The sequence below is a fragment of the Tympanuchus pallidicinctus genome, unplaced genomic scaffold, assembly GCF_026119805.1.
Source record: "Tympanuchus pallidicinctus isolate F22 unplaced genomic scaffold, pur_lepc_1.0 scaffold18, whole genome shotgun sequence".
In the NCBI taxonomy this organism is placed as follows: domain Eukaryota; kingdom Metazoa; phylum Chordata; class Aves; order Galliformes; family Phasianidae; genus Tympanuchus; species Tympanuchus pallidicinctus.
Genome location: NW_026294699.1, coordinates 413,353 through 427,322, shown reverse-complemented (window position 1 = coordinate 427,322; position 13,970 = coordinate 413,353). Strand labels below are relative to the sequence as shown.

General features: G+C 36.8%; 1 protein-coding gene across 2 annotated transcripts in view; it reads right to left on the bottom strand.

Annotated features, from left to right (window-relative positions):
• The window catches only part of IQCK (IQ motif containing K), a 53,269-nt gene that overhangs the window by 27,414 nt on the left and 11,885 nt on the right, over positions 1-13,970 (bottom strand). For both annotated transcript variants that reach the window (XM_052679837.1, XM_052679839.1), the window contains exons 5-7: positions 13,822-13,874; positions 13,609-13,686; positions 4,758-4,842 (exon numbers count right to left, since the gene is read on the bottom strand). In XM_052679837.1, coding sequence (XP_052535797.1) covers positions 4,758-4,842; positions 13,609-13,686; positions 13,822-13,874 — 216 coding nt within the window. The remainder of the gene's footprint in view (positions 1-4,757; positions 4,843-13,608; positions 13,687-13,821; positions 13,875-13,970) is intronic.

Here is a 13,970-nt window from a genome sequence, read left to right as displayed (position 1 = left end):
GCAACTTTCCACTTGTTTATATATATATTATATATATATATATATATATATATATAAAATATATATATTTTTTTAGCAGAAGTATTCTTCCCACACAGAATTTCTCCTCTGTGGTGCAACTAAAAATGCAACAGACAGCAGCTGCACTCCAGCAGCAGTTTTCAGTCCACGCTGGAGAAGATAACTTGGCATATTTCAGAGCACTGACAGAGTAGGAATACAGTGCAAGGTTATATAATCAGTACAGGTGGGGAAGACTCTCCCTAAGTCACTTGACATCAGATACTTCTTAGGCCTCTTAAAATATCCCACTGTACTACTACAGTTCTGTATTATCTCCTATAAAGGATACACAAAGTTCTTACAAGGTGAATATAAAATTTTAAAAAACCAAACAAACACAAAACCTCGATGTATTATTACTAGTGATTTCTTTCCACAGAAATATATTTTAAAAATTCTATCTTCTATGAAATCCTTGACACACTATTTCAAAAAATAAAATATAATCCCAGACAGAGGATAGTATGCTTTTATAGAATCCCCAATTCTCTATTTCAATGAGTCCATTTATTTACACAGAAAGGGGCTAAGGGAATGCTTATGGAACATTAAAAAAAAAACAGCAGAAAAGAGACAGGAAGACACAAAAATGAGTACCCCTACTTCTAAATATGGAACCGTTGGGAAAAAAAACAAAGTGTCCTTTTATAAGTGCAGACATTTAGAATCTGTATTTTGGTATGCAACAATACCACAGTGCTCTCTGTATACTGAAAATGAAGATAATGACTCTAAGCTGTTAAAAGGTAGGAGATAAGCACAGTGGATTCTGTATACTCTCAACAAAATAGCGAGTACAGTGAAATACACAGCAAAATACAGGGCTCTGAGATAAAGAAAGGCATAGTCAGACAGAATTAGATACTCCAAGGTCCCATATGAAATCCGAGCAGGAACACGAACTCCCAGGACAAAGAGATTTTTTAGAAATGAGAAAGAAAAAGGAGCATAGGCAGTAGGATCTGAACGGAATCCTATCCTCATGTTCTAAATATTCTTCAGGATCTCTAATTCAGCATATTCATGATAATTTCACAGAATGTAGCCTATTTGTAATCAGAGTGCAATTCTATGGTTAAAAAGCCATGACTCAGCAGCCAAAACTCCAGGTAAGTAATCAATGGCTCAAGTATTGTTCAACTGATGTCTTTCCTGTAGATCAGCAGCCCAGCTATGAACTGAGAGCAAACATAACATTTCTCTTTAAAAACTCAAATCACATGGACAGAATCTACACTTGCTGTAAAGAACAGCAAATATTCAGGTGACCTTCTAGATCTGACCCTTCACCAGTAGCCACACTTTACTGGAAAGGAACAACCTATGGCAGCAAAAGCACAAGAACACTCTGTAAGAGTTCCATTCTGAATTAACTTTTGCTTGACCAATATGTTTACATAGAACAGCTTAAGCTACAGTTAAAGCTTTATAATACTTCAGGATTTACGTAGACAAATACTCTCTGTTCAATGCTAGGTAAAAACGTGTCAGAACAGTGGAAGGATGCTTTTGCTGGAAACATTAGAGGAAATTCTATTAATGAAGAAATCTGTCAGTCTAGATAAGTTATACAAATTATAAAGATAAAAAGATCCCACGAAATAAGTAGCAGTAAGCATATATTCTGCAGTAGAAGGGTGAAATTTACCTTCTTGAAATGGAGACATGCCTGGAAAATTGATACCTACCAGTCAAGGGTTTTCATTAGACATTGGAATACTGCCTTGGCCCATGATAGATAAATTGGATGTCAATAGAAGAGAACGTGAGAAGTAAAAATAAAGATATTTGATGAAATAGCTGTCAAAAGCTTTATTCCAGCTGCTTGCCTCACAAAGACCTCTCGAGATCTTCTTTCTTGACCTCCTCAGAGAACCAAGCCAGACTGCTTTTGTGTCTCATTTGTATGTCTCATGTATAAGCAACAAATGAGATTATCATTACTCCTTTGAAGTATACTGATTACCGAATATTCCTTTGTTTGGTCCTGGAACTAAGAGACTTTTTCTGATAGGAATGGGAAACTGAAGGTTTGAATTAGAGTTTCTTTTGAGTGAGCCTTCATATCTGTAAACCAACAACAAGATCTCCAGAAAAACAATGGAGGTGATGGCAGCAAATGCCTGTTTGCTCAACTGCACCTCCCTGCAAGGCAAGCTCTGCACCCAGAAAGCACCTTCCCTTTCCTGCTAGGCTGTGCTTATAACAGCTAACATCACTTACTGTAATTTTCTTCTGCTAAGGTCCTAATCTAACATTCCACTATCTTGTCAGCTTTTTTCCTTTTAAACCAGAAAACTGTTATAAAAGCAACTAGATTGTTGTTTGCATTTCAGTGTGTGGCCTGGTGCTTTTGTATCTGTACAATCAATGAATATACAGATGTCATGAGATGTACCAGAGAGCTTGGCTACGCATTTATTACACCAGAGCAGAAAAGACAGGATGCTTACCCATATTCCTGGGTTCACTTATGAAACTCCAGCAGAGAGAATCTCCAGCAGAGATCCTTCCCCACTTGCAGTCAGCTCTTCAATGGGTCTGGGAGAGGCGCAGCCAGGCTCCACCCTTCCAGCAGCACAGCTGAATCACCTTCACCTGTGCTCCCAGGGCTGCCTCATGGCTCGCCTCAGGTGATCAATCAGAGGTTCAGGCCCTGATTCAGCAGTTCTCATACAGTATCTGCTTTGTAGTACAGAATTTGTCTTGAATTTGAAACAAATGTCTTTGTATGAAAGATCATAGCAAAGGCTTTGTGGAGAGCAATCTATTACCAAAACAAGGATTTCTCTAAATTCTGGTCTAGGTAAGGATGAATGTAGTTTTTCAAGTTATCTTTTATTACCAGAAAGTGGTATATCTATATGATTTTTTCCTTCATATAGAAAAATCCTCAGTGACTGACAGCTTTGTTTTTATGATTCCTGCGCACAGGCAGACAGCCAGATGTGCAGAAATAAGAGAAATATATGAGAAGATGAGATGCTTAGCCAGCTATGCAAGTAATAAAGTCCATTGTCCAGATCAGCGTGGCTAATGAAGCATCTGAAACACAGTGAGTTCAAACAGGATGTGTCAGAGAAAATAACCAGCTCTGTTTTCTCATATTTTATATGAGATCATTTATAAATAATAACAATAATATAAACTTAGAAAGTTCATATCAGAGTTATTTATATTAAGGAAAAACATCTAAATTCTCCTCTAATTTTTCAGACTCTATCATTACTGCATTGAATTCTCATTTAAACAGTGTTTGCTTAACTTATAAGCTCAAAGATAACATGTAACCCTGCAGAATAACTTGCTACAAATTATTTTGATTTTTTATTCTCACTTTAAGTTCTAGTTTTTAAAAGTCCAAGTTTTTTCATCTCTAATAAGCTAAAGTACGTAACTGTTAATTTTATAGTCTGAATTATTTACATAGAATCATATCATAGAACACTTGATTTTCAATGTCTCTTTTTAATGCTACAGTTCCTCTCTCATTTCTAGGAATCAGTTTCAAATGATAAATGCTATGCTGAAAATTTTAAAGTTAACAAAATGAGAAGGGATTGTGCCCTTCAGAATGTCTGGTAGAAGCACAAGGTATCTGAGCAACCATGTGGGGCTCAGCTCACTATTATTGGATGTATGCCTTTGTAATACTCCACTGCAAGGATGCCTGCAGTGATACTGTCAGTGCTAATTAATGTTAGAGTCAACGCCATCTTGTTTAGAAAAACAAAAATCAAGAAAAACAAACAAATACAAAGTGTCAAAAATCAGTCAAGAAGATCATCTCAGGATATTTCACCATTTTTGCCTGCATGGCACTTTATAATAGGAACTCATATATTCACGATTGTTAAAATAGGACAGAAAAAATTAACAGAGATTGTTTTATTCTGAACGTGATTTAGAGAACACCAGATGTATAGACAGATCACAGTGAGACTATCATGATAGCAGAAGCTATTTACAGCCTTAAGCTATGATAAAGGCAGTCAAAGACACTTTTGTCACATGATTTCTAAGTCCATTTTTTCTAAAATCATGACGGTTTTAGAGCCTTAGAAAGAAAAGCTTGCCAGAATCTCCTCAGGATTTTCAAAATAATTTGTATCTTATCCTAGGCTTAGCACTACTGTTACACTCCAAAATAACAGCAATAGCCAATTTTCTTCATAACGTACTCAAGGGCCTTGCTTTTCCCCCTTACACTGGGGAGTGCATTAGCGCTGGTTCACTAGTAAGCTTTGCATCATCTGAAGAACAGCCCCCATTCCTCTCTGGTCTCATTTGTTGTCTCAGTGTTACCATCTTTGTTTCTATACGCTTCTATTTCTGAACAGACCTCACTGATCTTCTATACACCCCTACACTCACTCACTCTGTATAACTCTAAATGACACAAAATAACATTTTAGCAACTTGCCAAAGACAAAATGTAAATTGTTCAGTATTTTGAAATTTGAATCACTGTGGATTTCATGAGAAAAACAGGAAGATTACATCAGTGTAAATGCCTGTGAAAAGATTGTAGTCACTAGGCATAAGGCAGAGCAACATCCAAAGTCAATGAACCATGAGGGTCTCAACAGCTATTTATAGTATCCTCTACTTAAAATTTATGTAAGGATTTTCCCTAGGGCCTTCACAGTCCTACAGATTCAACATCAAGCAAAGTAATTATAGATTATTCTTACCCGATAACCTCTCCAGAATGCCTGAATTATTATGCTTGCTTCTTCTTCTGATAGGAAGAAAGACAGAGGCAATGGTTGCCTGGGACTAAATTAAAAAAAAAAATAAAAATTGTAAAAGACTGGCCTTCAAAAGTACATTACTTTATTCCTTAGCAATATGTTTTATAAAAAAGGTTGCTCAGGAGCCTGAAACATGCTCTAAGATAAAAGGTGCAGTTATTTCTCCTTTAAAATATACTCTATGTATGCTACAATCATTTCTTCCTTAAAATAATAATAAGGTAATGGAATGCAAAGCACAGTAATCTTTCTTACTCTTCCTATGTGGATTCTGAATTGCTACCATTACAGTGGGGTTTGGGCTTGCAGTGGGAGGGGAGCAAGAGGTGTTGGAAACATGTCATTTGTAAAGCAAAGGAGGTTTTAGCATGCATGTAACAACAAACAAATTTATGACAAATGTTTATAACCTAATTGTTAAAATTGTACAACTTCAATCTATTTTACTACCTACAGCTACATTATGATTTCACTTAAGTGGAATGTACTAAAAATTAAAAAAATGATAATTATTGCATGTATTGCATTTCTGATGACTGAGAAGTACCCTAAGCAATACCTACATTTCAGACATCACTAATAAAAACTCAAATCATGATATCAAGTCTTGCTTTGCAAAAGTCATTTTCTATGAAAGTTGATTTATGTATCACACACATTGATTTAAGAAATACCAATCTGGATGGAGAAGACATTAATTTATACAGCTTTCTTTTGTACTAAATGTAATATAGTATTTACAGACTTCAATGTTGCAACTCATGAAAATACCATTAGTGGAGTTGGCAGCGTTAGAATGGCGCTAAGAGCCACTCTCCCTGCATGGGACACAGCAGCACAGCTTTGACTCAGAAGACCACAACATGAGGAGTTTGGATGAAGCAATAATTTGGATTTAAGTACAAAATATGTTTTTGTCAGTATCAGGCTTAAGCTCTGCTTTAACAATACTAGAGGCCATGTACTACAAAGACCATAAGTAACCAATCTATCCAGTCCTACACTTAGTGGCTAGAACACCACTTCTGCTATTTCTTTTCGAAACCTATCTTTAAATACATTACAGTTCAGGCTAGAAGGTCTGACAGCTTACATTTTCCTTCCATTTAATTTCATTTCTCTTTGTCTCTGCCCTGGTAAGCTTCCTGTGCTCTCCAAGGCCTTTCTCTTAGAGCTTATCTTCACTGAAGGAGTATTTCCACGTAGAGCACAACCTCGTGCTGCATTGACTGCATCATTCGGGCTGGCACACTCAGCTGCACCGCTCTCATCATCTTGTTACTCGGCTCTTGGGTACATTTATTTTCATGGGAAAGAAAACCTCAGACTATTTGGAAGAATGGAAATAAAGCAAAAATGAAGAAATTCGCTCCACTAAGTAAAACAGTGCTAGCTCTATGAGCATTAATTAGCATTTCTGCTGCTCAAGGGAAACTGCATGTGCAAGAGAAGCAAAGCTTCCTGAGCTAACTGCTTCTCATAATTAGACTTAAAAACACAAAGTTAGATTCTGCTGTTTTGGCTGATAGGCTTTCATTCACTGTTCTATTTTTGATCTTCTTGGAAACAAAATCTTACAGTGCGAAACACACTGAAAGACCTACATTACAGAGACCCACTTCACAGCAGTCATATGAAAGACACTGAAGTTTCCTAAGAACGAGTACATCTCTAAGGAACAGACTGAGATTCCCCCTGGCCTGCAAGGCCAACTATAGCATTCCATTGCTTTCATTTATAAATTATAAAAACGTCTCATTTATAATCTAACACTGTATTTAAGAAACCAATATAAATTCAAGCAAGAAGTACGGGACTTCATTTTCAGTGTGACAGCTAGTGGCAAATATCAATCACTTCTGAAATATCAATCACTTTAGCAGGGCAGCTTTAGAGAACAAAAGTCATGCCAGGTCCATTTTTGTCTAAGTGAATATACACAGTTGGCTTCAGGTCAAATAAAAATAGAGTCTGAACAGAGGTAATCACCCATCAGCACCGAGCTAGGAAAAGAGGGAATATGTCATCTGTGGCAGAAGACAGCTGCATGATTCCAAGAAGATTAAAACTGACAGCAAAATGCACAGTAGCTATCTTCTGCTTATTTAGTCTTTGATTACGATTTAAGTATCTATTTTGATATATGTATGTGATATATTGCATAAAGTTGTACCTGTAAAAGAGAATCAATAAAACGACTGTCCACAGTACTACAATTTACCAAACATGAATAAAGCAGACGCTGACCAGAGGACAGTTACATTTCAGGAAACACATTTCTTGCATTGTGCTCAATCGAGCTTTACAGATCCTGACCACGTGAGATACTTTTTACTTACACCACAGCACACAGGTGAAATTTACCTCCCAGAAGGTCCAAAACAGACTTCATTAAACAGATGCGTGAGGTACTGGGAGAGGTTCTCACTGATGTTGTGTGTCTTGTTTCCCCCCGGAGAGAAGCTAGGCTTCCCAGCAAGCTCTCAGAAAGGGCAGGGAAGAACCTCCACTGACAACAAAACAGCCAAGCTGACATGGAGGCTCACAGTCCCACAAAGGGCTCTGCATACAGTCGGTATTGTTATGCAGTCATGTCTGGAAGCCCCAGCTGTTCTTACACTCCCCTCTGTACTACAGATAGGCCCGATTCCTTCCTTGAAAAGTAAATGTAAGAAAGAAATTTAATGGAGGGCAATTTTCACTATGCTTAACTCAGGACTTGGTAATTGTGCAGGACGGAGTGCAGGAGGGAGCGCAGGTAAGTGCAGTTGCCAGGGGGTTTTCTCTCTTTAGAAAGCTGTTCTCTTGAAATAATGAAGTAAACTTGCAAAGAGGCACCAGGTCCCTCTTCTGGAGGCTTGCAAGTTTCAAGATAACAGCCACTGCACACCAAACAGCCTAAGCCATTCCACCTTCTATCTAACTGTGATGATTACCGTTCTTGAGTATTGGTATCATGTATGAACACAGGCAATGACAGAGTCATGGCAGAATTCCTGATCTAAAGGACAAAATAACAGAACAAAGAATTGGAAGAAATACATAAGACACCAAAATAAATGAATGCGGTGATCTCCTTAAGTCCTAAAAGAGGATTCTGATCAAGTTTGGGAAGTACTCAAATGAGATGGTGGCCTGAACAATCAAAGCCATCTTTTATATTTTCAGTACTTCTTATTCCCACCCAGAGAATGTAGAAATATTACAGCAGCACCTGCCTTCATAGTGTGCTTCTTCCATGTCAAAGGTATTGTTTCATCTCAAAAATAAATAAATAAATAAATAGAATCCCGAAGCTCTTCTTATAGATACTGCTAAGATTTAAGATTATTTACACCTAAACAAAACAGAACCAAAAAAACCCACCAAAACAACAAAGAACAAGAGGAAGAAAACTGCTGGTAAAAAAGGGAGACCAAGGTACCAATTTATCTGAGCTGGTATTTAAAACTAATTAGGTACATTAATCACATGTTACACTGTCCCTGCATGAGCCTCAGAAGTTTGCAGGGGAAGATTCCCAGAAACAATTGACAAAAGTACTCCTGGAACACTTCCACAGGGCAGGCTGGGTGCATAATGAAGCATAGTGCATTGTGATAAAACATGAAAACATGCAGTAATCTAAATACACTGTAATAAGAGAAAAGCATTGGAACAAAAAATTCCTTACAGTATATAAGTAAGCAATTCTGTGCATTATATGGAAGGCACATTTTTGAAGAATTGTGAATGTGGGCAAGGGCAAATTTAATCTCCTGAAGTAAGGACGTGCAAATGAGCTGACATTTTGAAGAGTGACTCTTGCTGTCTGACCTCCTATTACTTTCTGTAACTAACGGCTCCTCGATAGTATCAATAGTTAAGTGAAGAATAAATAAACGAATGAATGAATGAATAAATAAATAGATTTAGACCCCTATTGCCTACCTCCATTCTCTGAATCTTACACAGCTTCATAGGATCACACTTCTGTATCTTGAATAACTCAAGTATTGGCTATAGGTCATGAACAAGGCAAACATTTCACTTTTAAATCATCTGCCCCATTTCTGCCTCTTACAATTTTAACAAAAACTAACAAGTAGTAAATTTTAGCTTGATTAATTGGTTTTGACAACATACAATGATGAACAGATCTGATGTAAAACACATGAATGTAGGCTAGATATGCAACCCTCCCTCCACCTCCATACCCAGGGTGCTGGGAAACCCAACAGTTTAGAGCTGCAGCTTCTTCCACTTTCAAGGCTTTTAGGAAAAAATACCTTCTACATACAATTTAACTTGGGCTGTTTCTTCCTTCTATGCAAAGGCCTCAGAATGGGGACAATACTGTGCATGTATTACCTATAATTGTAGCAGAAAAATATTGCAGAATATGAAAAAGGAACAGCAGCAAAACTAGTCTCCAATAGTACTCTAGTAGCATTATTAAGATGCCACAAACCACCAATATGTTCTGAATTTTTCATTGCCACTTGGACAATCTTTAGATAAATTAAGGCAAGTTATGACACTGCATCAGGATTTGTAGCCATAAAACCTCAACCTCATAAAGCACCATTACACGACATAAATATTTAATACATAAAGTTTGTGAAGTTCTGACAATGCAATTTTCCAATACACAATCCTCTTTTAAGTCAAAATTTTATCCTTCATTAACTTGAATTCTGCCACATTACTGCAATGTCAATTCTTTACTTGGATCCACGCAGAATAAAATCCATACAGATGTATTTGTCTGACTTCCCTCTTAATAAAATTAAAAGTGCTGCTCATCACATCAAAAAGTTTAAGGTTCAAATTTTTAAGGAAAATTAAAGAGAAAACATAATGCAAACTAAATATATACCAAATAGGGCTAATTTGGAGACAGACAAGAGAAATAAAACTGTCTGCAGAAAGCAAAGCCTGTAGAAAATGGGCACATTAAGGAAAGAAAGAAATCAGTCACCCATGCAAAATTACCCCTATTGGCCATCTGAGAACTGACAATGAAGTCAACTGTAAAGGCAGCTGAGACCAGCAGGCTTTTCTAATTAGAGTATTGGGGGTGGGTAAAGGGGGAAAAAAAAAAGCAAAATCAATGTGTATATATGTACAAACAGACATTTGGCAGAAAGCCACTACTTCAGATTTAGCAATCATTTGTAGATATATATATGATCTGTCCACTTCATTAAAGCAAAGATAAATGATTTGCTCTATGGATGCACATTTGTTTTCATACACACAGACATTAAATGAGGAAATGTATCCTTCAGAACTGAATATCCAGTAAATACCTCTATACAGAAAATTAGGAAATGCAGATAAAACAACCCTTGTGAACAAATGTTTATAAAAGATCCTGAATTCCCTGTAATGTGCATATGCAAAGATTAATCCTCAACAGCCAGAAAAATATACATACTTATCTTTCAGTGAGTGTAAGGGTTGAAGATAAACTTGAAAAATATTGTCATGTTATTAAATTCAGTTAACATCAGGCTTTTATAATACCAAAACTTATCAGTGCAATGGAATGCTTTGGATTTTTAAAATTATTATTGTTTTCTATTTCTTTCCTTAATAGGCTTAAGACATTCCCATGACATTCCCATAATGCTCAGAATAAAGATGCAGCCTATGCTAGAAAAGCAAAGTTTAAGTGGGATTAGGGCATAAACACAGATCAAGCTTGACTTCTCCATGATTCAGTCTCATGTACAGAGTTTGGTTACATGTGGTTGAACATCTAGAAAATACTGACAGAAGACAACAGCGTTGCTTATTAGCGCATTTAAAGAAGGAAAGCAAAACACGTAGGCTTTAATTACATTAATTCCATTTGAATATACCAGTGGTGTTGAAAGTAAGATAGGGATATATTCCAGTAAGTTTCCAAAACCTTTTGTTAGTTGCTTGTTAAAACTTCAGTTTTCTGTCCTCTAAATGGCACAGCTATCCTTCAATGCAACATAAACGTCTTGTGCTCTCCTGGGAGTGAAATGTAGATTAACAGTCAGTGTGGAGGCTGCTCCTTCTATTGCTTATGAAATCTGCTTCAATAATCAAGGATTCCAAAGGGATATAATATCTAGGTGGCTCCAAAAGCAATGCCCCATATTTATTCCTCGTGAACTACAACAGTCATGAAGAGCAAAATTACACCATTTAATAGGGCAAATTCTCAGCTACAAAACATTATTTTTCAACACAGACACCATCACTAGCTGCACAATTTTATCAGTGATGAACAAGAGCCTTCCTAGGGGGGAAGGTTCCACCTCTACTGCCATAGCACCAACAACTGCCTCTGACATCATGGGCCAAACTAATGAAATAGGAGGCATTGCTTTTGGAGCAGCCTTCATATGTCGTCTCTGCTACTAGTACTATCCTGAGCACAGTGAAGACAGTGTAAGTATACTAGGGCTTTTATGTACTGCTATCATAGCAATTACTGTAAATACTAAAGCTGAAAATAAACCTGAAGTAATTTTACCAGTTTACGACAACCAACTTTTAAGGCAACAATGTTTGAATTTAAAATTCTGGAAGCTGACTTCAGGTCTCCTAAAGGGAAACTCAGCTGGAGGATCTCACTTAGAAACACACAGTATGGGAAGTGAGGCTCATAAGACCATGACTTTGACTATTCTTAAAAAAAAAAAGCTGCAAAGAAGAACTGGAGGCACTGGAGGAGAGCCAAAAAAGTCATAGTCAAGTATGGAATATACTAAAAAAAAAGATAACAATTACAGACAAAAACAGAAATGACAATAAAATACAGAGACTCAATCACATTCTAACTGTTGTGTCTAGGAGGATAAAATAATAAATTATTTATAACTTACCCAGAAGAACATAATAACAAATTCTCATTTAATATTTCTATCTTTCATTTCACAATAGTGATGCTTACTTCATAAGCAATATTTGTTAAGAAATCTGTAATTGCAAGGTGTGTTCACACTAGAATTGCTTTTCAATAAATTATTTGTGAAGGCCTCATTGCTCAGAGGACTGGAGACCAAATGCATATAAATTTAAAAAATACTTTGACACGTCAGTGTCCTTGTGGAGCTGTCACTATGTTATTTAGGAGCACAAGTCCTAGCAGAAGCTATGAGTCATTCAGACTGTGATTCCACAGTGTATTCTCTTGTTGGCAAAGCTGACTTAAGCAGTTCCTGCCACCACCACTACATCTTACCGGCTCATTTGCTTTCTTCACCTTGGCCTGAGCTCTTCATTTTAATCTTTCTTTTGTGCCAATGCAAAGGATTGTTTGACTCCCAAGTGAACCAGATTGGAGAAATGATCTACATTTTAAAGAGCTATACAAAACTATCATATTTGGCAGAGATATTTTTAACTCGGAGGAGGTTTCTGGTCAGAATAACCAAGCATACTATCAAACAAGGTGCTATCACGTTGACTAGAAGCAAATTGGAATGAAGAACAGGAGAGGGCAAGGAACAATGTAGGTTAGCTTTACTTCTAGGAGGGATATTTGTTAAACTGTGAACTTAGACATTTATTTTATGCATAGATATCCACCCCAACCATTCAGCGGTATCAAATTGCCTTACTGTCCAAAGGCTCTTAGTATGCTTAGGAAATCAGTATGACAACCTCACTGCATTTCATAATTAGCTTCACAACTCCAAAATTACTGCCTTAATTAGGAATTCTGTTGGCAAGACCATCTAGTGAATTTTAGAAATTAGAAAATTTTAGAGGCACCACACAAGGCTCGAACAACAGCAGCTGGGCAGTATGATACAGTAAAGGTACCTGAAGCTAACACAGTTGAGATGAAATGGGTCACCCCCCAACGGCTCCCTTAGTGCAGAAGCTTCCTAGGCAGCTTTGATGACATGACTGTCCTTAAGATAGCCAGAGTTAATTGTCCATGCCTCACTTTACAACTTGCTTCCAAAAACCAGAATATACCAAGGAGCTTTCCTCTTGCTGGGTCAGTGACTCAAGGTTCTAAGTCTCTCCAAAGGATTCTGTTTCACAAGAAAGCTCAACTTCCACTTACGTAGCACAAAGACTCAAACATGCCTACAGTGACATTCATCTCTAAGTTTTCACCAACGACCAATCTAGTCTCCAATTAAGTATTTAACAGGAAACTTTCTCCCAAATCTGACCTCCTCAATTTCTTTATTCTCTCACCCTGGGCTGTACTTTTTTCTTTTTTTCATACCACAGCTGCACTGTAAAACAAAGTGAAACCTCAAGAACAGTAACAAATGTTTCAAATTGCTAGGTAGGTGGGTTCTGAGGGAATAATGAGAAACCTGGGGTCGAGACTGCTGAAACAAGTGCTCATTACTCAAGTGCAAAGTCATACATATGGGCATAAATGCATACTAATGCCAAAGATTACTACAAGTACTTTTAAAACAGCTGCTTACAGTTAGAAGAAGAACTTCTAGATCGTATTTCCTCAAAGATTTCCACTGCAGGAGGCAGCATTAAAAACACTGTTTTGTTCCTGATTACAGTGATACTCATAATACTACCAGGTTATTTGCATGTCCTGCTCTGTTTAACAATTGATGTTTAAGAATTCTAAACCAACTTATCCGTGAACAACCCTAAGGCAAAAAAGATGTTGTAAACAATACACTACCAAGTTAGAAAGGATCATATAGTTCTTTACTGCACAAAGTAGAGGGCATTTAGAGTGGAAAAAATATAATGCACTCAAACCATAGTACATTTTTGTAATAACTGGAGGAAAAGAATAAAAAGAGGAGAGATTACTCTGACTACTGCAATAACTTACTGGTTCTTTAGCCAGTCGTGAACAAAGGGGATAGAAAAGAACTCTGTGAATGACTCATCTTTCCTCCTTGGATTGTGGCTGATTAAAACAAACAAACAAACAAGAGAAAAAGAAAGCAATTAATATTAATTTAAAGAGCAGCTATTCCATTTAGAAATTACTGTCTTTGAGCCACTGGACATATATTAACAGCAAAAGCCATGATTAACTTACTTGTATAACCACTCCGTTAGGAAATCACAGGCAATAAATTTGGTCCTTTTTCTCTAAAGATAGAAGATAGTTTCATATTATTTATTATCTTTGGATAAGTCACATGTTTTTACTAGCGGAAAGGAACAGATGCTAAACTGACTGTTTTT